General features: G+C 53.0%; 2 protein-coding genes across 12 annotated transcripts; one reads left to right on the forward strand and one right to left on the reverse strand.

Annotated features, from left to right (window-relative positions):
* Positions 1–810: 810 nt before the first annotated feature.
* Positions 811–6323, forward strand: ZDHHC24 (zinc finger DHHC-type containing 24). The gene is made up of 3 exons (XM_037135257.2): positions 811–1151; positions 2272–2549; positions 5723–6323. The coding sequence occupies exons 1-3, from the start codon at positions 871–873 to the stop codon at positions 6031–6033; spliced, it is 870 nt and encodes a 289-aa protein (XP_036991152.2). The 5' UTR covers positions 811–870; the 3' UTR covers positions 6034–6323.
* On the reverse strand, positions 5035–25858 carry BBS1 (Bardet-Biedl syndrome 1). Of its 11 annotated transcripts, none has more exons than XR_008390472.1 (18): positions 25689–25858; positions 25299–25375; positions 25122–25156; positions 22385–22657; positions 22234–22280; positions 22062–22100; positions 21894–21966; positions 20097–20228; positions 19273–19379; positions 17811–17931; positions 17484–17642; positions 16357–16426; positions 15811–15969; positions 13332–13465; positions 12269–12403; positions 11782–11868; positions 8802–11535; positions 5035–5379 (listed from the first exon to the last, which is right to left on the reverse strand). XR_008390472.1 is itself a non-coding variant. In XM_037135256.2 (17 exons), exons 1-17 carry the CDS (start codon positions 25733–25735, stop codon positions 11449–11451), a joined length of 1782 nt encoding a protein of 593 aa, XP_036991151.2. In that variant the 5' UTR covers positions 25736–25858; the 3' UTR covers positions 7882–11448. The 11 variants fall into 11 exon arrangements, 1 of the variants encoding a protein (XP_036991151.2); XR_008390471.1 differs by having other exon boundaries at positions 8191–11535; XR_005081119.2 differs by lacking the exon at positions 5035–5379 and having other exon boundaries at positions 7882–9041; positions 11341–11535.
* Between the last annotated feature and the right edge of the window lie 4 nt (positions 25859–25862).

The raw sequence follows: 25862 nt of genomic DNA on the forward strand, positions 1-25862 counted from the left end.
AGGGGCAGCATTAAGTAGCGCCCGGCCCAGCCCCGGATCGTATTCGCGCTAAATATGGGGGAGGTGGGAGGGGCATGATGGGGGCCGGGGCGCTCGGGTCGGGATCCGGCAAAGGTAGTCCTGGGGCCAGGGGACTGCAGGATCTGGGGGCGCTGGCGTGAATCCCGTGACGGAGATTCGGGGTCCGTGGGCGCTGTGTGACCTTGGGAAAGTCACAGGCCCTCTCTGAGTCTGTTTCCTCATGTGTGCAATGGAGATGACGATAATAGTGGCTGCAGACAGCTCTAAAGGCTGCCCTTTGGGCCTCCTTCTGACCCTCTTACTGCGCGGCTCTGGTGGGAAACGGAGCCCTATCCCCATTTCACAGTCAGGAACACCAAGGTGCAGGGATGTTTTTAATGTTTTCTGGGGTGATAAAGGGAGACACTCGAGCATGGGGAGGGACTCCAGGCCAGCTGGATAGGCCGATGGAAGGCTATTAATATCGGGGCGGCTGGGGGCGAGAGAGAATGTGCTGAGTCGGGAAACCCCGACGCCACCGAGGGTGCAACTCAATCCTGTGGGCACACAAGATAGCCAGACCAGCCCGCTGGGCTTCTGCGGGAGGGGCGGAGCCTCCGTGGGTGGGCGGGGCTATAACTGTGCTGCTACACTGGCTCCAGCGCCAGCAGGATTCCAAGAATCTCCCTGGCTCATTCGGCTGTCCAATTAGAGCTCCGCATCTGCAGCCTGCTCCACGTGACTCTAAGCGCCCACAGCAACCCCTTTCAGAGCTTCCATTGGTCGTAGTAGACTTCCGTTTGACACTATCCCCGCCCTAATACGGAAGCGGCGGGGTACTCGGGAATCGACTGCGGGTGGGTCCAGGCCATGGGGCAGCCCTGGGCGGTGGGGCGCACGGATGGGGCGCCCGGGCGGCTGCCCCTCGTGCTCACCGCGTTGTGGGCCGCGTTGGTGGGTCTGGAGCTGGCCTATGTGCTGGTGCTGGGTCCTGGACCGCCCCCGCTGGGACCCCTGGCCCGGGCCTTACAGCTGGCGCTGGCCGCGTTCCAGCTGCTTAACCTGCTGGGCAACGTGGGTCTCTTCCTGCGCTCGGACCCCAGCATCCGGGGCGTGATGCTGGCCGGCCGCGGTCTGGGCCAGGGCTGGGCGTGAGTGGGGCGCGGGATGCGGCGGGGAAGCGGGAACCTTGGACAGGGGGAGGGGCTCTAGGACATGAAGATGTTAGAACCAGATTCTTATAGGATCTGCTTGTTGTAGAGCCAGAGAGAATTCCTTTAGAACCTGGGATGGGAGAGCCAGAAGGAGTATATCATTCATTCACTAACAAATGTTTACTGAGCACCTGCTGTGTGCAAAATACTGTTCCAGGCACAAAAGGTACCATAAAACGGGTTCCTGACCTCCTGGAGCTTATTTCAGTGGAGGAAGGGGCAGATGATAAACTATTGGCAAAATAAGCAAGTTTATAGAATATTAGAAGATGGTGGTGGTATGGAAACAAAAAGTGGGGCAGGGTAGAAGGGGTGCAATTTTAAAGAGGGTGGTCAAGGTAGGTTTCATTGTGAAGGAGGCATTTAAACAAAGACTTGAACGTAGGGAGTTAGTTAGCCATGTGGGAATCTGGGGGAAGAATGTTCCAGGCATAGCGAACAGACAACACAAAAGCTCTGAGGCAGTTATGTGCTTAGCATGTTCCGAGAGCAGCAAGAAGGCCAGTGGGGCTAACGTTCCATTTCCCCCTAGAAGGAGCGAGAGACAGGGAGGAGAGAGGTTAGACATGTAAAGGCCTAGTAGGACATTGAAGACTTTGCTTTTTACTAGAAGTGAGATGGAGAGCTGTTGGAAGGTTTGAGCAGAAGACAGATGTGACTTTGACTTTTAAGGATCAGTCTAGTTGCTGGGGTGAGACAACATTAGGAGGGGACACAGGTGGAATCAGGAAGACCAGTCAAGTTGTTGCGATTATCCAAGGGAGAGTTCATGGTGATTTGGGCCAAGTGATGGCTGTGGAGGAGGTGAGAAGCTTGCTCCGGGATGTTAGAGGCCAGAGAAAGGCCTTAGGACTAAGGATGTCTGAGTTGGAAGTGACCTCAAGCCTGCAGTGCCAGAACCGGAAGGGCCTGGCAAGTGGTGTTCAGCCTGCATTTACTTACGAAGAATCCGAGGTTTAGTGAGGCCAGCCTCTGCTTCCCCAGGATGGGCTCACAGGCATGAGATGGGGCTCTAAGAGCTGCTGGGGGAACTGACCCTGTGGTTCCTCCCTTGCAGTTACTGCTACCAGTGTCAGAGCCAGGTGCCTCCGCGTAGCGGGCATTGCTCTGCCTGTCGCATCTGCATCCTTCGTCGGGACCACCACTGCCGCCTGCTGGGGCGCTGCGTGGGCTTTCGTAACTACCGGCCTTTCCTGTGCCTGCTGCTTCATGCCGCGGGTGTCCTGCTCCACGTCTCTGTACTGCTGGGCCCCGCCCTAGCAGCCCTGCTGCGAGCCCACACACCCCTCCACACCGCCGCCCTCCTCCTGCTACCCTGGCTCATGCTGCTCACAGGTAGGAGCCTTGGGAGGCCTCCGTAAAGAGGCAGAGTCCCTAATAGTGGGCCGTTTTGGGGGGAAATGGGACTTCCGGCTGGTTCTCCTGGCCATGCCCTGGGGACCCAGTCCCAGTGTCATTTATGAGGGGTGAGGTATTCAGCTGGGTACCCTGTGTGGTAAAATACCGTGCCAAAACACAGGTACAGAGATCTGCCGGGCAGAATTAGGGAAGGGTTTCAAGAGGTGCTGGCGGAGGGAAGACTGGTGGGAGTTCCCCGGGGGAGTATTCTACAAGGGGCTGTTCTAAGTGAGGGCTGGGTGTTGGGCAGGGAGCAGCGAAGGTAACTTGATGGGAATTGTGAGAATTAAGGCTGAGACCGCAGGTTAGGACTGGGTGCTGGAGGTCTTGAGTGCTGATGTGAGGAGATGGCCGTCACCTGACTGGACAGTGGGGAGCCCGTGGAAGTTACAGGCAAGGGAAGGGCTGGTCTTTGGAAGTCGGGAGGGGGAGACTTGGAAGGCTTATTGAGAGGCCAGGTTCTGGATGACACATCTGTTCCTGTTTCCTCTGCCACCACCCAAGGTAAAAGCCCCACTGGTCCTCTGTACTCTGCTTTGTCCCCCTCAAAATGCTCTGGGCTTTCTTTCTCCTGACTCCCTCCTCCTGACCGCTCCCCCACAGTCCCCTCTGTAACTGTGTCCTGCACTTACTAAACTCCCCGACCGTTCTGACAAGTTGCTGTGTCTCCTCATCATTTCCGAGTCCAGCTCTGTCCCGAGGATGCCCTCCTGCAGCCCCAGGGGAGGCCTCAGGAGGCCCAGTGGGGTGGTCAGTGTCCTCCTTTGCCCACACTGGCTGCCTGAGCAGCCCCCCTTGATCCTCTCCTTCCAGGGAGCCTCCAGCCCTCCAGCCACACCTCCCTGCAGCCCACTGAAGACTTGGGTTCCAGTGGCCAGTCTTCCTGTGAGCCCCGGGCCCCGTCAAAATCAAGGGTGCCTGAAGGTCTGGGCGAACGACCTACTCAGTGCCAACACTCATTCATCTTCTTCACATCCTCCTGGTTACTTCCCTCCCCTGCTCCCATGTCCGCACCGCAGGTCTTGTCACAATTCAAAATGTGTCACCTCCCAAATCTCCATCAGCTCTCCCTGCTCCCACCACTCTTCTTTTATCCATCTTTCACTCTTTCACTCCAGCACACCTGCTCTGCTAGCCCCCGCCCTTACCTTTCTGTGCATCAGTTCCTTCCCACCTTTACCGCCCCGTGTCCAGCTCGGAGCCCTCATTCCCACCATTCTCCTGCCAACATGTCAAACCATTTGCTCCATCTTCCCATCATGGTGCCTTCCTGGTGTCTCTGTGTCAGCCCCTGGCTGCTGAGAGCTGCCACAGATACATGGCATTTTGTGGCGGGTTGGTACAGGCCACTGACCTCAACAAGCCCTCCACTGTGCCTGGCTGTCCTAACCTCTCATAAGCTTGCTCCCCTTGATGACTACGGCCCCAAACTTTCGAATCCCCTGTCCTCTACGTCCCCACCTCTTGCAAATCTATCACAGAGAAGACGAGGCATCAGATGGTACCTCCAGCATCATTCCGTTCACAGAGCTCTACGCCAGGCTGACTGCCCCCAGCTTCTCCTCCTCGGAGGCCGCACTGTGGGCTGGCCTTTCCTCCCGCCTCCCCAGGCCCCCTCTACTGGCTGCCTCTGTTCCCGCCCCCCATGAGCCCTTTCTTCACCCCACATCCTTCTCTTGCTCTCACCTCTGGTTCTCTTAGTAGCCAGGCTTCTCCAAGGACTTGCTGGGGCTTATGGCTGCTTTTCTTCGCCTCCTGCCCCATGCATTCCTCCACCTGCTCCAAACTGGCTTCTGCCCCCATCATTCCTCCGAGCCTGCCACGGTCCCAGGCCTCTGCCTCCACAAAACTCAGAGGACCCTTTGCGTTTTCATGCTTCACGAGATCTTTCAGTCTCAGAACTGCTGACCTCTAACCTCCTCAAAGGGCTGTCTACCCTTGGTGTCACAGGCAGCGTGGACTTGGGTTTCCTCCTTCCTTTCTGGTTTTCCTTTATTTTTTTATCTGGTTCCTAAGGATCTGCTTTCCTGGGGCTGAGATCGAGGCACCGTTCTCTCTCTCTCTCCACGCTCTGCGGGGTGGGGGGTCTCCAAACCGCCTGTGTACCAACTACCCACAGAACCGTCCAGCCTGGGCTTCTCTTCTGAGCTTCCAGAACCATCCACTCACCTGTCTCGCAGGCACCTCTCCGTTCTGCCTTGGGACTTGCAAACAATGTTTTCTCCCTTCTTCACTTAGCAAACACCTCTAACCTCCAGGCACCACCCGAATGATTACTTTATGAAGACAGATGAAGTCCACTTCCATTAGCCTCTTAGTAAGTTCCCATGGCATTTCCCGTCACAGACTGTTTGTTGAAGTAAAATTCACATAACACGAAATTCATCCTTTTAACTGTTTTCAAGCACACAATTCAGTGGCATTTTGTATTTACAATGTTGCACAACCATCACCGCTAGTTCCGGAACATTTCCATCACCCCAAGCAGCAGCCCACAGGTCCCCATTAAGTGGGCACTCTGCATCCCTCCCCAAACCCCTCAGCCCCTGGCCACCACCGTGCTCCTCTGTGGATTTGCCTATTTGGGCTATTTCATATAAACGGCATCACACGATATGTGACCTTCTGTGTCTGGCTTCTTTCACTGAGCGTAATGTTTCCTGGCAGCTTGTAGTTCTGAGTTCAGCAGATACATGTTGCCTACTGTGGGCCAGGAAGGTGTAAGCCTCTACGTTTCCAGCGTATCACACAGCACAGCTGTAAGTAACTGAGAAGGGAGAAGGTCTGTCAGCTCCCTGAGGTCAGAGAGGCTGTCCGCTGTGCATTCTGATATTCGCAGTGCCTGGCACCCTGTCCAGCACATGGGCAGTACTCACACGTTTGTGATGCATGAGTGAAAGTTGTACATAAGGCAGGGGGCTGTGTCCACCCAGGTCACTGGTGTTCCCATTACCCAGCAGGGGCCTGCCAGGGAGCAGGGACTCAGTGTTTGCTGGGGAGGAATGAGCCCCGTTTCTGGTAGTGGGTTGGGGTGGAAGAAGGGCAGGAGCTGGGCTTTGGGGGACTGGGCCTGATGCTGACCCCTGACACTCTCCGCTCTCTCCTCACAGGCCGAGTGTCCCTGGCGCAGTTCGCCCTGGCTTTCGTGACGGACACGTGTGTGGCGGGTGCACTGCTATGCGGGGCTGGGCTGCTGTTCCATGGGATGCTGCTGCTCCGGGGCCAGACCACCTGGGAGTGGGCTCGGGGCCAGCACTCTTACGACCTGGGCCCCTGCCACAACCTGCAGGCGGCCCTGGGGCCCCGCTGGATTCTGGTCTGGCTCTGGCCCTTCTTGGCCTCCCCATTGCCTGGGGACGGGATCACCTTCCAGACCACAGCTGATGTGGGACCCGTGGGTCCTGACTCCAGGAAGAGCTAGAGCTGTATGGAGAGGGGGAACAGTGAGAGAGGGGGCTCATGATTCATTTCAGGCCCACCCCTAGCCTCAGGTGGGGAGGCAGGTTGGTACTTAATGCCTGCTTTTGGCAACTGCAGCCCCATCCTTGGCCTTGCCCCTCCCCAGCTTGGACTCCTAGTAGCCAGGACTTGGGCCCTACAATTTTGCGTCTATCAGCGGCCATTGAATGCAGTGGAGGGTCTGGCAAAGGGCTGCTCTGCCAACCTGCTACCCCTTTGCCAGGTTAATAAAGTGCCCAGTTGGTCCTTGGACTCCCTCCATCTTTGTGGGTTTCTGGTCCCTCACCGTTGCCTGGCTGCTGTTCCACATTCCTCTCATCATGATGTCTGGGAACCACAGAATGCCTGAGTCTGTGATGGGCCGGGGCTCCGCCTCCTGGGGCCTCAGTGGGGTGGGCACGGGCACCCACAGGCCAAGGTGGCAGGGAGGGATCCAGGGTACGAGAATGTAAAATTCTTTCCCAGGTCCAGTGCTTTCTAGTTAGAAGCATTTCCACACCACAATTTCAGTGAACCTCTCTGGCTAACCTGGGGCACTGGGCAGCAGTTACACAGGCAAAACCCTGAAAGCTCGGAGAGTTGCTATGGTAAGGTCATGGGGTGGTAAATGGAGGAGTTAGGGTTTGAACCTGGGTCTTTGTGCCTTGCCCTCACCCCTGCACAGCTGAGGGAGAGTGGGACAATCAAGGTGGAGAAATTACCTGGGAGCTACTTGTTAAACATTTTTATTTAAATGTAACGAGAGTTACTACATTTAGCAACTCTAAACTCTAAATGTAGCAAATGTGGCAGGTTTGAACACACGTCTTTGTTTCCTCTTAAAATCTAAAATGCTAGTAGAGAGGTAAGAAAAATTGTAAGTTTACAAGAAGAAAATAGGAGGCAGACAGCAGGAAACCAAATGGCCTGGCTCATGTACTCTCTTAGCAGAGGAGGAGTTGAAGTTGTGTTCTCAGAGGGAGGGGCCAAGAGGCAGCCAAACTGCCCCTGGAACCCTGGAGAGGCTCAGGAATCCCACCTGGGATTCCCATGGAAGGCAAGGTTTGGGGCTGACACGCTAGGGACTGACCCAAAGTCTATGTGGGTGGCAGCTAGGGTGCCCCTCCCCCCAGCACCCTCCTCACCCTGTTCAGCCAAGCAGCTACCCCTCTGGGGTAAAGAAGGGGGTTATTTGAAGAAGCTTGGGGTCTCAGGGGCACTGGGGACAGTAGGGATGAGAGGCAGGACCAAAAGTGGGGTTCGGTGAAAGTCTACAGATGCTGCTTGGGTGGGGGTCTTCCAGGGACACAGCAGACTTGCCAGCCAAGGATGCTCACAGAAGCCCACCTTTCTGGCAGGCCCCGCCCATGCCCACCAAGGTTCCAGCTGCTAGGACTTGTGTTTTTCCCAAGGGCATGCTCTGTTATTTTGTAACTGGGTTAGGGAGCCCGGTGCTCTGTGCCGTACCTAAGTACTGGCAGACCGACTTTCCTCCTTTGCTTCAACTAACCGCCACCCCTCCACCCAATGTCTTGGACATGCAAAAAACTGTAAAGAGAAACTCCACTTCCCACCTCCCACTAAAGAAATGGATCCCATTTCCTGGGACGTCCCTGCTGAGCCCCTCCCTGGTCGGGGACACACTGCTGTCTTAATCATTCCCTGGCTTTGCTTTGTAATTTCATTACGTTTGTATTGGTTTTGCATGTTTTTGAGTTTTATATAAATGGAATCACACCGTGTTTATTTTGTGACTTGCTTTTTCCCTCAACAGTATGTTTCTTAGATTTGTCCAAATGAATGCGTGCAGCTGGAGTGTCCTTGCTATGTAGCACGCTCTGAATACGCCACTTGTTTTCCATCTTGTCCCACCGGTCACCTTCTCTACCCCTGTGTAGAGGTCCCTAAGACCTAGTCTCGGTACTTGCGCTTCTATGCAGGTTTTGGAATCAGCTTGTCAAGTTTCCCCAGTAAAAGCCCCTTTGAGACTGAATGGAGCCCACTGAGCCTGCAGGTCACTCTGGGGAAAGTGACCTCTACATGAAATTGAATTTTCCAGTTAACTCCCTCCTGGTCTGACAGCAGACACCGCATGGTTTCTATTCTACTAAAGCTGGTTAAGGTGTATTCTATGGCTCACAGTGGGGTCTTTCTTGGTAAATGTTCCATGTGAGCATCAGGAAAACACATCCTGCGCCGTCCTTGAAGTCATCTACAGATGGGATACTGTCAGCTGATGGTGCTGGCTCAACTGTGTCTTAAAAAGACACCAAAATTAAAGACCGAACAGAGAGCAAAAAGAGAATTAAAACAGCATTGTAAAGACAATTTCAGAGACGAGCTGAAAAATAAAAATCTAAAAAACAGGACAAAAATTTTGAGAAGACAATCAGAGGATCAGTCCTGTTCTCTCTGGATGTATCAGATGCTGGGCTTAATCGGAATTCCAGACAGAACAGGGCAACGGAGGAGCCTTCCCGGAAGCAAAGGACACACCTCCAGCCACGGCACACGACATAATGACACAGTTAGGCGCGTCCTGACACTGCGGGGCCTCAGAGAAAGTGGACGTCAAGCACAAAACTCACACAGAGCTGCTCAACAAGCATTTACCAAAAATAAAACCGGAAGGGAACACTGCTTAAAAATAATTTTCTTGCATGAAAATGATTTTCAACATCAAATTTTGTGACCCCCAACAGCCACAAACATGTATGAATTGAATAAAGTTCCAGACAAACAGTGCCTTACATGGTAACTCCAGCACTTTTTGAAGAAGGTCCCTGTGGAAAGGCCTGACCAGGTGAGCGGGTGACAGAACCACGGAGGCGGAAGACACGGCGCCAGGAAGCAGGGTCTAGCCCACGCCGGGGCGCTGCGGGTCCCAGGAGAGGGCCCGCGGCAGCTCCGGAGCCGTCTTCCCACAGCAGGGGTGAGGGCAAGTGTCCAGAAAAAGAGGAACTGCCAGACCAGGCGGAGGAACAATAGCAACTGGTATACACAGAGAAGTAGGCAAATGGAAAAAGCAGGGTCATTAATTCCATGAAAACAGAAAAGTGCCCTCAAAGTAATCTAATTACAGCCCAATTCTTGGCTTGCAGTGATGACCTTTCACACAGTAATATAAATTGTAACACAAACTGTGAATGTCGATTTACCTAAAAACTGGTGACACGAGGAAGGGACAGGGTGCTGTCACAGGAGCTAAAGCCTCATCTGTTATGACGGAGCCAACAAGTAGCTTCCGAGACTGACGAAGCAAGACTAGTCTAAGTGTACGATGGCTAAGATGCCGGAAAAGGACTAGGGCGGGGCACAGTGCTGGGGGGCGGGGCTCTTCTTCTAAACTGCCTTATCCCATAGTACTAGGTAGGTACATGGACTTAGATACCTTTTTAAAAGGACACCCACTCTCCTCATCCTTAATGTGCACCACTGTGTGGAGCCCTGACTAGCGAGGCCTCTGGGTTCCTCGCACTGCTCCTCGCGTCCTATCTGCTTTCTGTACACGGTGCGTTCGCTGTTGTTGGTAACAGCACGTGGCATCACATCGTATGAATTCACGGTAGGTGCTGGGCACAGGGGCGGTTTCTCCACGCTTGTCCTCATGGATAGCTACACAGAGGACCCAGAGCCAACTGTCTAGTTCCAAGTTCACACGGTCCATCACGTAACTGGGGTAAAAGGAACGGTAAGGTCGCGTGGCTCAGCTTAACAACGTTGCGCAGTGAAAGCCCAGCCCTGGTGACATATCTCCAACAGAAGATCATGCTGTCCAGGGCAGGCCCTTTCTGCTCCAGAAAGCTCTTCAGATTAATCCAAGTCTCTCTGACACACTCCTTCTACCCACCCTTCCATTTCCAGGTCAAACCTCCTGCTTGCTCCAGCTCAGCCTGCCCCTATGGGTCCGTGTGTGCATCGGGGACTGTACAGAGAGGAGGGAAATGCGTTTTGGTCTAGATACCTTGCTTTTCTTTACCTGGCCCCCAAATGCATTCCTCAGGGGTCAGGGGTGGCTGTGGGCTGTTACCCCAGGCCCTCACTGTGTCTGGGGCACGGAGGTTGTTGCAGTAGCAGTCACCTTGGGCCCTTGGCCACCTGGGCAAAAGCTCTGCAGTTATCCCTGCATCCCCCTTTCTGGAGACCACTCCTCATCTCCCCTGGAGGGGCTGCCAAGCTCACAGGACGCTAGAACTGTATCCAATCTAACTGCCTCATTTTACACAGGCGACTGAAGTCCCCAGGGATTTGGTTACTGGCCAGAAGCCTGAGCTGTCGCCACACACTAGGTTATTCCTGGTCAGAGGGGAAGCTAGAGGTTCTCCGGGACCAGGGCTGCTGGCTCACAGGTGGCCCACCAGGGCTCTCTGAGGCACCACCAATGGGCAAACTGGCTGGGACTGTGGGTCTCTGGCCCTTTGTGGTCTAAACACGTGCCTTTGCTTGGTCTTCTGCCTTACTTGGGCCTCTGGTCTGTACCTTTCCAGCTAATTCTCTTACACTATAGCCACTGCTATAGTGAACTTCCCACTCACACGAGTTGTTCTGGGCTCCAGGGTGTAGAAGCGCATCTTGATCAGCAGTTCTGGGCTTCTGCCTCCTGTGCCACCTCCCGAGGGCCCCGACAACACCCTCTCGGTCCAGTGGAGCCTTCCTCTCCTGGATGCCCACTGTGGACCAGGGCAGGGGTGGGGCCACTAGCTCCCTGTGCAGGCACTCTGTGGCCTCTGCGTGGGGCATCGCAGGCCTGAGGCTTTGAGCCCAATATTTCAGAAAAAAACCTGTGTGGGGAGGCAGCTATACCCTGGGGACCCTGAAGAGAAAGAGCCCCTTGCTCAACTCATGAGGAGAGATCAGAGCACGTGTTTTGCTTGCAAGCTGGACTGGCAGCAGCCAAGTCTCTGGAACCCTGGGGAGCAGCAAGGGGCTCGGTCTCACCCAAGAAAAGCCTCTGACTGTCCCAGGCCAGGCCCTGGCCACTTCCTGCCTGAGCCAGCAGCAACAATGAGCGGTGGGAGAGCTGGGCCGCTGCCCCCCATGTCACCTTGACTGCTTCAGAGCTCTTCCTCTGGACCCGGGTGTGGTTTCTGGAGGAAAGTGAGGAGCACAGAGGAATACAGAGGAGCGCAGAGGAGTGGCACGAGCCCAGCAAGCCAATGCTTGCATCTTCCTGAGAAGAAAGGAGCTGAGCCTCCAGGGTACTCACTGACCTGCTGCTGTAGGTCACCCCACAGTTGAGAGGGTGAAAAAGGGCAGCTTAGGGGAGCAGAGGGAAGCTGTTGCCCCATACCCTGCTGTGCAGGGAGTGGGCCTGGGCCACTGATCCTGCCCAGCTCAGTGGAAGGAGCTGGATTTTCCTGGTCCTGGTTCCGAAGGGGCTTTAATACAAGCCCGGGGGTCAGGCAGCTGCCAGCCCCTCACTCACAGGCATGTTGATATGGGCACTCAGCAGGGGTGCACTCTGGCCTTCTCGAAGCACCAGCACCTGTGGAGGAGGTGCCCATGGCAGCAGGGGTATGTGCCCAGTAGCCCCTGACCCCTGCAAAGGGGGTCGCAGTAGCAGACTTTGGCCTGGTCTGCACTGGCACTAAGGACAGGCCACCACTCAGTCAAACAGGATGGGGAGGCCTCTGCTGCGTGGACACCCACCCTGACCGACCCAGGAGCGCCCTGGGGCCTCGTCCACACTCACACCCACTGTCCTCCCCAAGCAGCACCAACAGTGGCCCACCTTGACGACATCAGAGATGCCCTTGTCACTCAGACTCTCCACAAAAGTCTCCAGGGGGTAGCTGAGCCCTGGCACCAACAAGGGGACCTAAGTTTAGGGACAAAGAGGTTAATAAATTAGCCCTCAGGGCACGGGAAAACCAGGTCCTTCACTCTGCGGGAGTCTCCTTGAGGTGAAGACAGGCCCCCCACAGCCGCTGCAGGAGTGGCTGTGAAGCAGAGTGGCTCCGGGACCCCCAGCAGCAGTGGGCTTCTGGGAGAGGCACAGAAGGGACCCAGGCACAGCCCTCCTCCCAGCACTCGCGGTGCGGCTGGGAGTGAGGTAGCTGAGGCAGGTGCTGGGTGCTCTCCCAGTGGCCCCTGCCGTGTCCTAGACTGACCTGGGGCTGCAGCCACCTGCCAGCCCTCACCTCCGACCTGGTGGAGGCTGTGTGGGCCTTTAATCAGGGCCCACCCTTTTTTGTGTCTCAGGGAGGTGTGTCAAGTACCTTAAAGAAGGCCCGGGGCAGGGCGTAGAGCAGCTCATCATACAGGAAGCAGACCAGCAGCCCCAGGATGGGGCGGGCTGTCGAGGTGTTCTGCAGGTGCAGCGTGAGCTTGAAGGTGGGGCCCAGGCCCTGAACCTGTGGACAGGGTGCAGTGGGTGGGGAAAGCCCTTAGGACCCAGTGCCCGAGCCCTGCCTGCCTGCTTCCTCCTAGAGTCACCCTCCTCCAGCTGTTCTAACACATTGTCCCTCTGCCCTCAGAAGCCAGAGACGCCCAGAAGGTTGGCTCCAGTGGGTACAGGGATCAGCAAAGGTCCAGGGAGGGAAGGGGATTGTGAGAGGCCACTCGGCGAGTTGGTCAGAAGCAGAGCTGGCCTCAGCACACAGGCCTCAACTCCCCGCCCCCCCGTGTCCTGACCAGGGCCCTGCCCCTTTCCCAGGACCTGGCTCACCTCTCCTCTTCTCCTGCAGATTTCACAATGACTTCACTTCACCCCCCCCCCCTCAGTTGCTCTGTAACTTCTTCCTCTCTATACCCGTCCACTTTCTTTAGGCAAAGAGAAATCAGAAACCCAGTTGGGACAGATGGCACACCTCAGGGACCTATTTAGAAGTGCTTGGAGCCCTGATGACCCTGAGGCCACTTGTCAGAGTGCAGGGCCTCCCCGCTGGACCCCCACACCCCAGGCCTATGCAAGCTCCAGGATGTCCCCTCCTATATGGGACAGCCTAACACCTTGGGCTGCCCATAGTTACTGAAATGGACCGCTTTCTTCCCTGTGTCACAGGGGGAAGAGCCCCTCCAGGCTCCTGGGGAGAAACATCCCAAGGTGACTACTTGTGCACCCTGCCCCATGCCTGGGGGCTTGTCTGAGGCACAGATGGAATGAGGGGGCTGAGTTTAGGCCGAGCTCAGGGGGCGTGCTCACAGAGGATGTGAGACTCAGTGCCTGAGCCCGCGGGAAGGTGAGAAGGGGGCACGGGTCCTAGCTGGCTTAGAATTGGCCCTGGGGCTGAAGGGTTCCCACCAGCCTCTGACCCCGCTGCCCCACACCTGGGTGCTCACCACAGCGTGCAGCTTGAGTGGTTCCCGGGCTGTGGCAGACACGGGGCTCAGGCTGGACTCCAGAGCCTGCACATAGGCACGGGCGGCCCGGAGGCGCAGCAGGTAGAGGTCGGTTTGGAAGGTCCGGTGCATGGCTGAGGAGACACAAAGGGCTGACACTGAAGGTGGGAAGGCCAGGCAGGGGTGAAGGGGGGGCAGGGGGGAGGGAGAGTGCAAGAGGAGGGTACACTGGGCTGGATCTGCAGAGGCTGAGCGTGTGGGGAAAGGGAGGGCTGAGGTCCAACAGCCCAGCCTCCTGATGACCCCAGATGCTGGCTCACCCCCTGCTTCCTGCTCCGGCTCCCCTACCACCCCGCTGTCCGCACAACCTCAGTGTCCTTTGCTGGCTCCTCCCATTCCAACATAAGGACTGGGGTTCCCTTGAGTCTTGTCCTAGGTCCTCCTCTCCCTCCTGGACAATCCACATCCTGGCCGTGACCACCCCAAAGAGAAACAATGTGAGCTCCTGACTGCAGGGACTCATGACTCTGGGCCTGCCCATGACCACACTGGATTGGGCACGGCCAGCAGCTCAGCCCCTGGGGCAGCCTCCTGCTTCCAACCGTCAGTGGTCACCTGCACCTGGACACCCCATCACCACCTCAGATTCCACACCGCGGAACCCGAGCTCCCCTCCCTCCATCCAGCAGGCGTCCTGCCTGTCTGGTCACCAGACTCACCCCTTCCACCCTGTCATTTGTCAGGGTCGGATGATTCTTGTCCTCAAAGCCCTCTGCAGAGCAGCCCCCCGCCCCCGTGGCCACTCCTTTCCAGATTTAGCCCCTGGGTCTGCTGGTCTGTCCTTGACTTTATGAGATGCTTTTGCCATTCAGTTTTATATCTTTATGTTACCCCAGCTATTAACCTTCTCTTTTAACTCTAGTACTTTTATAGTTTATTTTTAATTTATCCAGAATTAATTTTTGTGTTTGGTATGAGGTAGAGTCCTAAATTTTTTTTTCTGGAAGCAAGTTGTCCTAATTACGTTTTGCGGACAGTCTCTTCTTCCCCACTAATTTGAAACACCTTTAGTTCATACTGGCTCCCAGATATTTGAGGGTCTGTTTCTGGACTTTCTAAACGTGCCATTGAGCTGTATCAATTCCCATATCGATATCACAGCTTCACAGTTCATTCCAGTAACTGGCTAAGTCCCCTCATTCTTATTTCCCCCAAATTCCTGAGATTTACTGTTAGGATCATTGGTCAAGTCCTCAAAATAAATCCCACTGGGGCTGAACTGTCCCTTTGTTGTTTCTTGATTAATTTTAGAGGCTGTTAATTAATCCACAGCATTACATTAGATCTTGCTACCCTGAGACCTGAAAAATCTCATCATTTCAGGTGGCCTTTTATGTTCTTCAGAGGGATTTATAATTTCCTTTATTAGACTTTATAAGTCTTCTTGTTAAGTTTATTTCTAGAGATTTCCTTGCTATTGTGAATGGAGACTTTCCATTATATTTTCTAACTGGTTACTATTCATATACACAAGAACTACTGATTTTTGCATATTTCACATTTGGTAACCTTAGAGAATTTCCTAATTATTTCTCTAATCTATCAATTGCTTTTCTCAGATTCTTTAGGCTACACCAACCTGTTACTTTCTTTATCTTCTAATTTACCTTTAAACTGCGAGCAAGATCTCCTTTTAAGACAGAGCTGGTTGAGTTACTGCGTTTTTCTGCTTCATGTCTTTCCCAGCTCCCACTACCTACACTAAAGGAACACATCTTCGGTTTGATTCTAGGCCCTTTCAAAGCTGGCACTGACTGCCCTCACAGCCTCCTTCTGGCCACTCAGCGTTCCCGCTCCGCACCCACAGCTACACGGTCCACGCTGCTTGCACCCAGGCAGGGCCCTGCGCCCCACCCGACCTCTGCTTAAACCCTTCCCCATCCCTCTGGCTCTCGGACTTGTAACCGCCCTTTGGGGTGAAGTCCGACGTCGCCCTCTCTGAGCTTTGCCCGGTCTCCCAGGCAGGCTGCTCCCGAGCGCCTCGGCAGCCCTTTGCAGAGACCGTTTCTACAGCTGTCGTGCAACACGAATTACCACGGTAGACTGGGATCCTCAGGCAGGCACCCGGCACAGGCCTGATAATCACAGGTAGGGAACAAATAAATGAGCAGGAAAACTGAATAGGAAAAGGAAGGACTTGGTCAAACTAGACTACTTTCACCAGAATTCTGGGATCTAGCCACTTCTCCGAATTCCAAGGGCTCCTGCCCACAGGTGTGGCACCTCCCACCTGAGATACAGGTGTCTGTAGGCAGCGTGCACCTCCCACCTCCCAGGCTGTCCCTGGACAACCAAGGCACCAAACCCGCCCAGTTCACCAAGGCCTCATCCCACTGCCCAGGGCCCCCCAGCAGCATTCACCCCGCTCTCGCTGCCTCAGGGCAGGGGAGGAAAAGCAGGAGCCTGGCCCGAGCCTCACCAATGCCGGCCTCCCGCTCTCGCAGTGTCTGATCCACATACAGCCGGGTCTTTCGGGGTACATTGAGTTTTGTGGCCTGGGCTGGTGGGGGGCCCACCTCACCTCCCCCATCTGCAAACACTGCTGTTCGCTTCAGGATCTTGATCATCAATCCACCGCCTAAGGAAGTGGACGGAGAGAAACAGATTTGTCCTCCCCAGCCACACCCCCAATTCTTATCTTTCTTCCCCAGTCGGCCTCACAGACCCATTTCCGTACGTGTCTGTGTCGCAGCCGAGATTCTGAGTTTCTGGAAGGAGTGCAGTTTGTCTAAATCATCTCCTACCATTAGTTCACTCTTCTCACAGTTCCTTGCCAAGCACTGTGATGTTCCTGGCGCTGTGGCAGGTGCTGAGGATGCTGGATGGACTGTCCCCAGTGTCTGCCAGCCTTGCTTTCCATACCCAGGTCCTCCTGTGCCTCACACCCACCCCCTCTCTGTCTCAAGATTTGGCCTGTCCCCTTCACTCCCAACCAGAAAACCCTCACCGGGTCTGACCCCCGCACCTCTCGTAGTCACGATGAGGGTGTTATCTTCCCGCCCATAGCGGCCAAAGCAAAGGCTGGTCACTGCATCCTATGGTGGAGACACTAGAGTTTATTTGGGAAAATGTTTTGGAGATGACAAGACTGGGGGTGGAGGGATAGCTTGGGGGACCCCAGAAATGCCATAATGGGTGCGATGAGAGGCGAGGACTGGGGCAACGCTGCCTCTGACACCTCTCCTCCACCTCTGACCTTCCTTCCTTTCAGCGTTACCACCATGGCCGGTTCCAGACTAAACATCACTGGGCCTTTGGGCCCGGCTTCCCGGCCCAGCCCTCCTCCCCAGTCTGTCCTTCACACTGCTGCCTTTGCTGCCTTTCCAAAGCACCAACACGAGAGTGTCAATTCTCTTCTGGAAAAGCCCCAGTGAATGCGTTTGTCTTCCCTGTCCCCTCCCACATCTGACTCTAACCTGCCGTACCTGTCAGTTCTCCGCCCTTGACCTCCTCCCAGCCCACGCAACACCTGCCTTCACGGCAGCCTCTTTCGAACCTTCTATTGCGACGCAGGACCCTTTGTATGTACGTTCACGTAAAAGTGCCACATGTTGCTGGTTGTGACCCATTAAACTGATTTAATGACTCACAACTTAGTGTTTGAAAAACTTTGGTCCAAACTCATCAAACTATCTGGATTCCTCAGGCAAGAGCCTCCATGCCTCTCAGCCTTCTTTCATGCTGTTCCCTGTCTGGAACGCTATTCCTCCATTTAGCCAGATGAACTGCCACTTGCCCTATGAAGCGTCCTGTGAGTTCCACCCCATTTACCTGCCTCCTGTCCCCGCCGTTACTCAGTCTGCTCTGTGCTTTCTCAGCACTTTGCTCTGCCTGCCTGGTATTTGAATTAGCAGTGTCTCTTGGCTGTCACCTTGGACAGTGAGCTCCCTGAAGGCAAGGATTTAGTCTTTACTCTGTCCCACCTCAATACAGTGAGCTGTGTGCAGGACGGGCTCAACAAGTGTTTTTGACAAATGTCAAAAATGCATCTGGTTTTGAACTACACTAAGTCAAGGGTGGTGGATGGAGTAAAATCAGGAGGCAGCTAAGCAGCTCTAGAAGCGGGGGAGGGACACGGGGTCAGCAGCTCACCGGGGTGCGGATGACGTCAAGCAGGACCTTGTCACGGTAAATGCGAACCTCTCCATTGGCCAGCCCAGCCAGGACAGCCTGCAGGCCCCGAGAGCGCTGCTCCATGAGGTTCATGGTCAGGATGGTTGCAGGCATCTGCACTGTCCATAGCTTCTTACCCTGGGGTGGGGGAAGGGACAGCTGAGTTTCTTCCGAGGCCTTAGGGGTTAGAATAGAAAAGGGGTGGCTGGAATTGCTGGGTGGGGGACACCAAAAGGGCTCGCCTGCTAGAGGGACCTGGGAGACACAGGTGGAGGGGTGGGGGTGGTTCTTGCCCGAAGGCCACACCTTGTGGGTGAAGCCATGCAGGCTGTCTTGGGTGCTGCCCACCACCAGGACCTTGTGGATCCGGACAAGCCCCACAGGCTGGGCACTCAGCTCGATGCAGTACTTGGGGCACTTGGAGTCCCTGAGGAGCAAAGACAGGCTCTCCCAGCCCAGGGCAACCCTTTCTCCTTCCCCGGCTGACTCTCCTCTTTCTAAGCCCCACAGACTATCCTGGAAGGAAGCCTGGCCCCAGAGCAGATGACCACGGTATTATTTCCACCTGTACCACCTACTAGCTGCATGACCTGGGTAACATGAAGTGCGTTCTCCTTCCTGGTGTCCCTCCTGCCTTCAGTACAGTGATCTGTATGGTCACCTGGCAGTTATCAGTTTACACTGAGTGCGGCCAGAACGAGTGCTAGCAGACTTGGGCAGCTGAGTAATTAATCGTAAGAGCACCAGATACTGCTCTGTGTAAAAGCACCGTCTCCGCTTCCTGGCCTCGGAATCTTAGTTTCTCTTATCCAGAAAGTAAGCGGAGTGCCTGCCTGCCTGCCAATCACAGGCTATGGCCCGCTGTTCTTCCTCACCAAGCCTAGGCCAATGTCCCATCCCAGCTCCCAAGTCACCCGAGAGTCTCCCACTGGTCTCTGGGCCTCCCTCCAATCTGCACTCCACCCAGCAGAGAATCTCTTAAAGATGTAAATGGATCACCTCATTCCTCTGATCAAGATTCCGTAGCAGCTTTCCACTGCACTTCAGACAGAATCCAAAACGTTTCCTTCATCCTAACCAGTCCTGCACAAGCCAACCAGGTCTCTGCGTGGCCTCTGCACCCTCCTCGGGGCCCTCCTGGCTCGAGCAGCACATGCCAGCGCCTCCCACCTTGAGTCTGCGGAAGGCCTCTCTGCCTACAGCACTCTTCCTGTGCTTTTTGAATGACTAGCTCCTTCTTCCCCTTCAAGTCATCAGCACGATCACCCTGACCCCATTATTTTTCCCATTGAGCCCGTTTTTTCCTCCACTGAGCACGTCCAATTTGCAGTATTATCTTGGTTTGTTGACTTCAGTATCTATATTCTCATGAGGGCAGGAGCTATGTTTATTTTTTTCCTCAGGACCTTATTCAATGCTTAATTTGGGCTCAAAAATATTACTGAATTAAAAATGAATGTTGTAGGAATATCAAACTACTGTGCTGGGAAGTGTTACATACCTACACAGCAATATAATGATTATGAGACATTTTTATTTCTTGCATTTTCCGGCTGCATTGCTCACAGGTCACAGCCACCAGCCCGGTCTCGCACTTGGCCAACCCCGTCTATAGGCCTTCAGATACCCCATGCTCCTGGTTCAGCCTATGCGACCTTCTCCTTCCTTTCCCAAATTCGAGCCCCCAAGCCCCTCCTCATCTTGCAAACCCCTGAAACCACCAGGTATCTGAGGTGTCCCTTCTGGCCCGGAGACCACGCGTGGCTACCTTCTCAGGATACAGATGTTGCCGTTGCGGCAGGCAGCGGTGAGCCGGAACTCTACGTCGAACTGGCCAGAAACCTCCAGGAAGACAGGGACGCTGGGTAGGTTCATCTGCAAAGAGGAGGTACCAACATCCCATTTTCTCTGGAGCCCCACTCCTTCCCTACCTTGAAGGAACCCACTCCTTTAAGCTGGTTCCTTGTCTAAAGTCCCAACCTCCTCACTTATACACCCTGCAGGTCAGTTTAAACTAGTACAGATTTTCCAGAGGGAAACTTGGCAACATGTGGCAAACACCTCTGACTAAACTATGCCACTTCTAAGGAACGTATCCTAAGGCAATATTTAGATAAGCGTGCAAAGATGTTTGGGCAAGACAGCCTGTCACTGTGGTGCTAGTAACAGTAGGCACTGAGAACAATTTAAAGATACGACAGGTGACAGAGTCAGTGACGGATGCACATCTGTACAATGCACACTGTACGGCGCTGGAAAGATGGGTGTGGAAAAGACAGACGTGCTACTGCTCCGTGAAAAAAGGAGGTTACATGGTCCTGCACTGCAAGGCCATTTTTGTAAAAAAAAAAAAAAAAGTTATCTGTGTCTAAACATGAAACTGTCAGAAAAGACATGATGAAACTTTAATAGAAGATATCTGTGTGTGGTGGGATTTCTGGATAAATATTTTTTTGTCATGCTTATCTGTGTTTTATGATTTTTCTACAGTGAATATGCTTTCCCAGGAACTGGGCGCAGGAGATGTGGGAGAACGGAGGGCGGAGTGCGGCCTGGGCTTCAGGTGTGCCCGGGGTCAGGCCCCACACTGACCTTGGCCAAAATGGTGAAGGCCTCCGGGTCCAGCACCAGGAGCTCCTTGTTCTCAGTGCCCAGCACCAAGCAGGACACAGCATCCTCGTCGGCCAGGTTCTTCTTTAAGGTGGTCATAGCGGTAATGACTGTCTGCAGAGGGACTCTGGGGGTCACCTGTGGGTCCCCGCCCCACACTCCACTTCCCCCAGATGCCCCAGGACACCATGGAAAGGAAGAGGGTAAAACCAGAGGAAGAGTATCAGAGGTGCAAAAGGATATCTATGTACAGAGGTGTTTACTGCAACAAATCTAACTTTCAAAAAAAATAAGATGATCTAAGTCAATTATGAAGTATCCACATGATCCTAAACCATGCGGACATTTAAAAAAATCACATCTTAAAGGAAGACTCGATGATGGGGAGAATACTTCTCATGTGTTAAGAGAAAAAACTAGTTACATCGGTATGATCCCAGTTTAAAACATATGAACAGAAAAACATGCTGAAAGGCTAAACCCTTAGACACAAACACCGGTTCTCTCTGGACACTGAGACCACAGGCGACTTTCAATTTCTTCATCGCGCTTCCCTGTCATTTCTACGGCAGGCACTTGTTCCTTTTGTAATTGCAACCGGAGAAAAAACAAAAGAGAAGGTATGATCCCCTTTTTAGAAAATTCTCCTTGGAAAGAATTTAGCAGGACCAAAATGTTTCTCTGGATAAAGCTGTTCATCGAGTTATTATCTTTGAGATGAACGAGGGGGAATCATTCTCACAGCCGTAAGGAGAAAGGTTAGAGAAACGTGGAACTCAGTGACTCTCAATCAGGAAAGCATGATGTGCCCGTGGAAAGATTCCCCCGCCCCTCGGCTGCACCCGCTGAGCAACAGTTAGCTCACTTCAGAGACAAGTGCTCAGAGACACTGGCAGCTGTAGGTCTGAGCTGCTGGTGAGCAGGAGGGAACAGAGTTTCTCACAGAACTGGTCTGAGACCAGCCAGAGGCTGCGGATTGTGTTAGGCAACGTGGCGGCTCCCGTGGAGCTTTCTCATCTGCAGAGAACAGCTCAGGGCGTCAGTCCTGGACTAAGGGTCAGCCCTTAGGTCAGGGACCGCTCAAGTCCACCAGTAAATAGGTTCAAAAATAAAGCCATTAAAACTGTAACTAAGAAAAATATGAAGTGAATAAAATGCACACATTTCTGGTTCAACAACTGCATGTAATTACATAAACCCTGAGTGAAATAAAGAATAATTAATGAAATAATCAAGAGGCCACTAAAAGTGGAGTTCTTTTTTGTGTGTGAATTTTTTAAATTGTTGTTCAAGTACAGTTGTCTCCATTTTCCCTCCATGACTTTCCCTGGCCCCACTCACCCCTAGAAGTGGAGTTCTTAAAGACTCTTTAATGCTTGCTACATAATATTATGTGCTGAGGGGAAGCAGAATATATTATAAAAGCATATTTATGAAGGAAATACACCAAAACAGTAAGATCGAGTACCTCTGGGTAGTGAGATTAGAGTCACTTATACTTCTCTTTATTTTCCAAATTCTCTCTAATGAGAATATACCACCTTTACCTTCAAGTTCTATGGTTCTACAACTACAGGTCTACTCCAAGCTGTCGCTGTTAACTCAGATGCAGCAGGCCCTGCATGCTGCTTTGCCACTGCATCCACGTGGCACGGGTTGGAAAGGAAGCTGCAAAGTGAAACTAGACAGGTTTGGTTGTAGAATTTACCACTGATGTTACGTGGTTGTAGGAAATTATCCATCTTTTTTACAGGGAAATAAAAAGAGAAGGGGCAGTACCTGACGTTTGAGGGTCTTGGACTTGTGCTGGTTCACAAATGCCTCCATTTCACTGAGATCCAGCTGCAGAAACCTGGCCAAAGAGAGAACTGGCATCTGCGTGCCCGGGCCTGGCTGCTCCCTGCCCCCCAGAGCTTCTGGAGCCCTGGCTCTCCAGGGGGCCCTTACCTGAGCGACTGTACAGACAAAGGCACCTCTGCCTTCTCCCTGCAAAAAGAGATGATAGTGGCAGTTTGAGGAACAGGGCCCTGGGGTCGGTCAGACCAGGAGCTCTGGGATGCCAGAGTGGGGCAGGGGGAGGGAGGGGTTGAGGCGTCTGAAGGGGAAGGTGGGTTCTCACCGGATGCCCTCCAGCATCTCCTTCAGGGTCAAGGGGTCTATCCGGTCCTGCACAGCAGGGGAAGAAGGTAATACCTGTGAGCTCCAGAGCCAGGCAAAGAATGAGGATGAGGGGCTGCCATCTTTGCCTTCTTGTCGCCCATGTCACTTACCTCCTTGGCCTGGTTCCAAAGATCTTGTTCCAGGGGGTTTAAAGGCAAATGGGGCAGGCTGAACTTGAAGTAGGGCCTGAGATTCTTATACACATACACACAAGGGCCAGAGGCCAGTGCCAGAGCTGGAGTCCGGGGCTCGTGCTGATCCATGAGGAAGGTGGCAGCAGCAGCCGGTAGTGCAGGTAGGGGGCTTTCGGTCAGCACCTTGGGTCCTTTGAGCACCTTCAGACAGGACTGCTGCCTGCCGGGGCCAAGGTCCCCCACCACCAGCTGCAGAGAGAGGCTGGCTTACTCTAGGTTCAGGGTCTAAAGACCTTAACCCCAACCTTCTTGGGCTAAGTCTTTCTGCTGATGTACATTTATTTCTTCCCACTCCAGTGTCCATGGGGAGAGGAGGGTGACAACAAATGCTTTGCAGTAAGGCTTTCAAGTTCTGTGACCTCAGCAAAGTTGATTAAACTTCCCGAGCCTCATTTTTCCCACCAGACAAATGGAACTATCTACTTCATGACACTTGTAGTGAAAACCAAACGAGTAATGAATTACAGAGCCTGGTGAGTCCTAGTGCAGAGCAGGTGGCAGCTGATATTTTCATTGTCCGTTCAGTAAACATTTTTTTCAGGGCCTGCTCCATGCCAGGCACTGTTCTACACACTGGCACAGTGGCCGAGGCCAGTGGGACGCTGAAATTCATATCTGGGCTTCTGAGGCCTGACTTCCAAATGGGAGCAGAGCTAAGGAAGCAGAGGCCAGCACACAGAGCAGATATGAACTGGGGACACGGGGGCCAGAACCGAGCCCCACGGTCTCAATTTTTCAGTCTCCAACCCATCCTCCAGGCCACTGCAGTTGCTGTGCAAACCCACTCTCCTCACCAAGGCCTTCCAGGCCCCCGGATCTGGTTCCCAACTTGTTTTCCATCATCTTCCCATCCACACTGTGCTCCAGGCAGAACAGAGGCTGCACAGAATGTACAGTGTGCTAGGAGCCACACCAGGAACTTCATTTAATCCTCTAGACAACCTCTGAGGCAGGTACTACTATTAGCCCCCATTTCACAAAGGAGGAAGCTGTGGTTTAGCGACGTAAGTAAAAGTAACACAGCCAGTAAGTGGCAGAGCTGGGGCTGGAACTTAGGTCTAACTCCAAAGCCAGTGGTCTTAACTACTATTTTACACCAGCCTCAACTTTCTTTTTTTTTTAAGATTTTATTTATTTATCTTTAGAGGGGAAGGGAAGGAAAGAGGGAGAGAAACACCAATGTATGGTTGCCTTTCATGCATCCCCTGCTGGGAACTGGCCTGCAGGGAACCGGCCTGCAACCCCGGTATGTGCCCTGACTGGGAATCTAACCGCGATTGTCTGGTTTGCAGGCCCGTGCTTAACCCACTGAGCTACACCAGCCAGGGCCAGCCTCAACTTTCTAATTCCGAATTTATTCTTTCCAAGTCTGCTATGAACTTCCAAGCCTCTGTGCCTCTGCTTGTCATGTTTGGTTGCCTTTTGCCTCTTTTCTCCGGTGCTTTCTTGACATACTTCGTTCATCCTTCAACGCCTACGTCACATGTTATGGCCTCTCCAGATAGATCTCATTCTTCTCCCACTGGTGCTCCCACAATACTTTCCATACATTCTACTTGAGCACCCATTCCTTTACCCCACAAATATTTATCAAGTGCCTAATTTGGGCCAGGCACTGGACTATGTGCCAGGACTCAACAGTAAACAATCTAGCCATTAAGAAAGTTATCACACCAAAGCGTTTAACATGTCACATTAGTAAGTAGGTCTGATTTCTCTACCCTTCACTGCTGTAACATCATCACCAAGCACACACTAGGTGTTCAGTTGCTATCGTGGATCTGTAATCTCCATTACAGTAGGGTATGATCCCTGGGCTATCTTTTAGCTGCCCACCTAATAAAGCCCCTAGTGGGTTCACTGCCCATGGCGAAAGTTGAGCTATAGTGGAACAAACACATAACTTGGAAACTGACAGAGCCAGGTCTGCCACTTTTTAAAAACTCAGTAAACTTAGCCTGATTCCGTTTTCCCATGAACAAAATGGGGATCAATAGTATCTGTGTATGAGAAAACGCCTCAAAGAAGGTCTTATCTAGAAATGGACATTCAATATATGTTAACTTCCTTTCTTAAGCCCAAAATATTTTTTCAACCTTTTTTAAAACACTGTGTCTTTAAAACTTTTATTTCTTTATTTACATTTCTCTTTATATTTAAATTTGATCTTTTATTATGGAAAAATTTCAGTCATATACAAACCTAGACAGATTTGTATAATAAACCCCCAAATACCTACCATCCAGCTTCAAAAATTATCTGCTTGGGGCTAATCTTAAAATCGTTGCCCTCTTGATAAACATAAAAGTCATTTCAAGTCTCTTCTACTTCCCTTCCAGATTCTAACACCTTGCATACAACCAAAAGATGCGCCTGCCCTTCCAGCAAAGAATGATGTCAAGTTAACAAAATTAAGAGGCTTTGTCTTAGTTAAATCCCCAGCAACAACTGTTCTGCTTTACTTTCTGCAGTTTGTATTATGAAATCTCTGGTTCTCTTCACCTTCCACATAAAGATAAAATTTAACATTAAGTGTGCTTTTTTAGAGTACCCATGAATTCCAGATTTATGCTGAGCTTCTTTGCAACCACCAGGAAATCTCGATTCTGGTATTTCTCCCCCAATTCTCTTTCTGCTAGGGTGTTACACTTACCTTGTACTCCCCGTCCCCATGCAAATCTGCCAGCGCTGGAAAACACAAAAGGGCCATGAGCCAGGGTGTCTGAATCCCAGAGGCTTTTCACTACAGAACCGTTTCTGACTCCTCCGTCTCCCCAGACCCCGTTCCTGACTCTCCCGTCTCACCAGATTCCAGGTCTCGGGGACTCACCCAGGCAGGAGGAAAAGGTGTGGATGTTGGCCTTGGGGTCGTAGTGCGCATCCAGCCATTTCGAACTGGCCTCATTGCTGGGACAGGAGGGAAAAGGTTGAGGAGTGAGTACCAAGGAAGGGGAAGAAAACTTTGAGGAAGCTGGTCTCTGTGAGCGAGGTGTGTGTGCAGCTCTGTATAGAACGTCTGGGTCCAAGTTCAGGCTCTACCACTGGCGCAGTGACTTCGACACCCATCCCCCCCACCCCCAAAGACCGGACTTCGGTTTCCCCATTTGATCTCTACCAAAAAGCCAGCGCTTTTCAAGAACCGCAGGAGCCCAGATCAGGGGGACCAGGGCACCCTCTTCACATTTGTAGGAAAGGAGACCCCGAGGATCCCAGTCTCCACCTTTCAGCTCGGCCGCTGTCGGAATCCGACGAAAGCGCCGCAGCCATCTTCACAGGCGTCGCCCTGGCAACCAGCTAAAGCCGGCCGCCGTGCAACACCCAAGAGCTCCGGGTTCGGGAAAGCCAGTATACAAAGGTTCCGGGCGCGCAGCTTTCCCACCAGGGTCTGAGAATC

This window comes from Artibeus jamaicensis, unplaced genomic scaffold (genome assembly GCF_021234435.1).
Source record: "Artibeus jamaicensis isolate MK-2021 breed Jamaican fruit bat unplaced genomic scaffold, CSHL_Jam_final scaffold_614, whole genome shotgun sequence".
Lineage (NCBI taxonomy): Eukaryota > Metazoa > Chordata > Mammalia > Chiroptera > Phyllostomidae > Artibeus > Artibeus jamaicensis.

Excerpts from the sequence above, each read along its gene's own strand:
- BBS1 (XM_037135256.2), bottom strand. The coding sequence starts at position 25,735 with ATGGCTGCGGCGCTTTCGTCGGATTCCGACAGCGGCCGAGCTGAAAG. Across the intron at positions 22,281-22,384 it reads TTTGGAACCAGGCCAAGGAG|GACCGGATAGACCCCTTGAC; the intron begins GTAAGTGACATG and ends CCTGCTGTGCAG. Across the intron at positions 22,101-22,233 it reads GAGATGCTGGAGGGCATCCG|GGAGAAGGCAGAGGTGCCTT; the intron begins GTGAGAACCCAC and ends CTCTTTTTGCAG.
- ZDHHC24 (XM_037135257.2), top strand. The coding sequence starts at position 871 with ATGGGGCAGCCCTGGGCGGTGGGGCGCACGGATGGGGCGCCCGGGCGG. Across the intron at positions 1,152-2,271 it reads GGTCTGGGCCAGGGCTGGGC|TTACTGCTACCAGTGTCAGA; the intron begins GTGAGTGGGGCG and ends CCTCCCTTGCAG. Across the intron at positions 2,550-5,722 it reads CTGGCTCATGCTGCTCACAG|GCCGAGTGTCCCTGGCGCAG; the intron begins GTAGGAGCCTTG and ends CTCTCCTCACAG.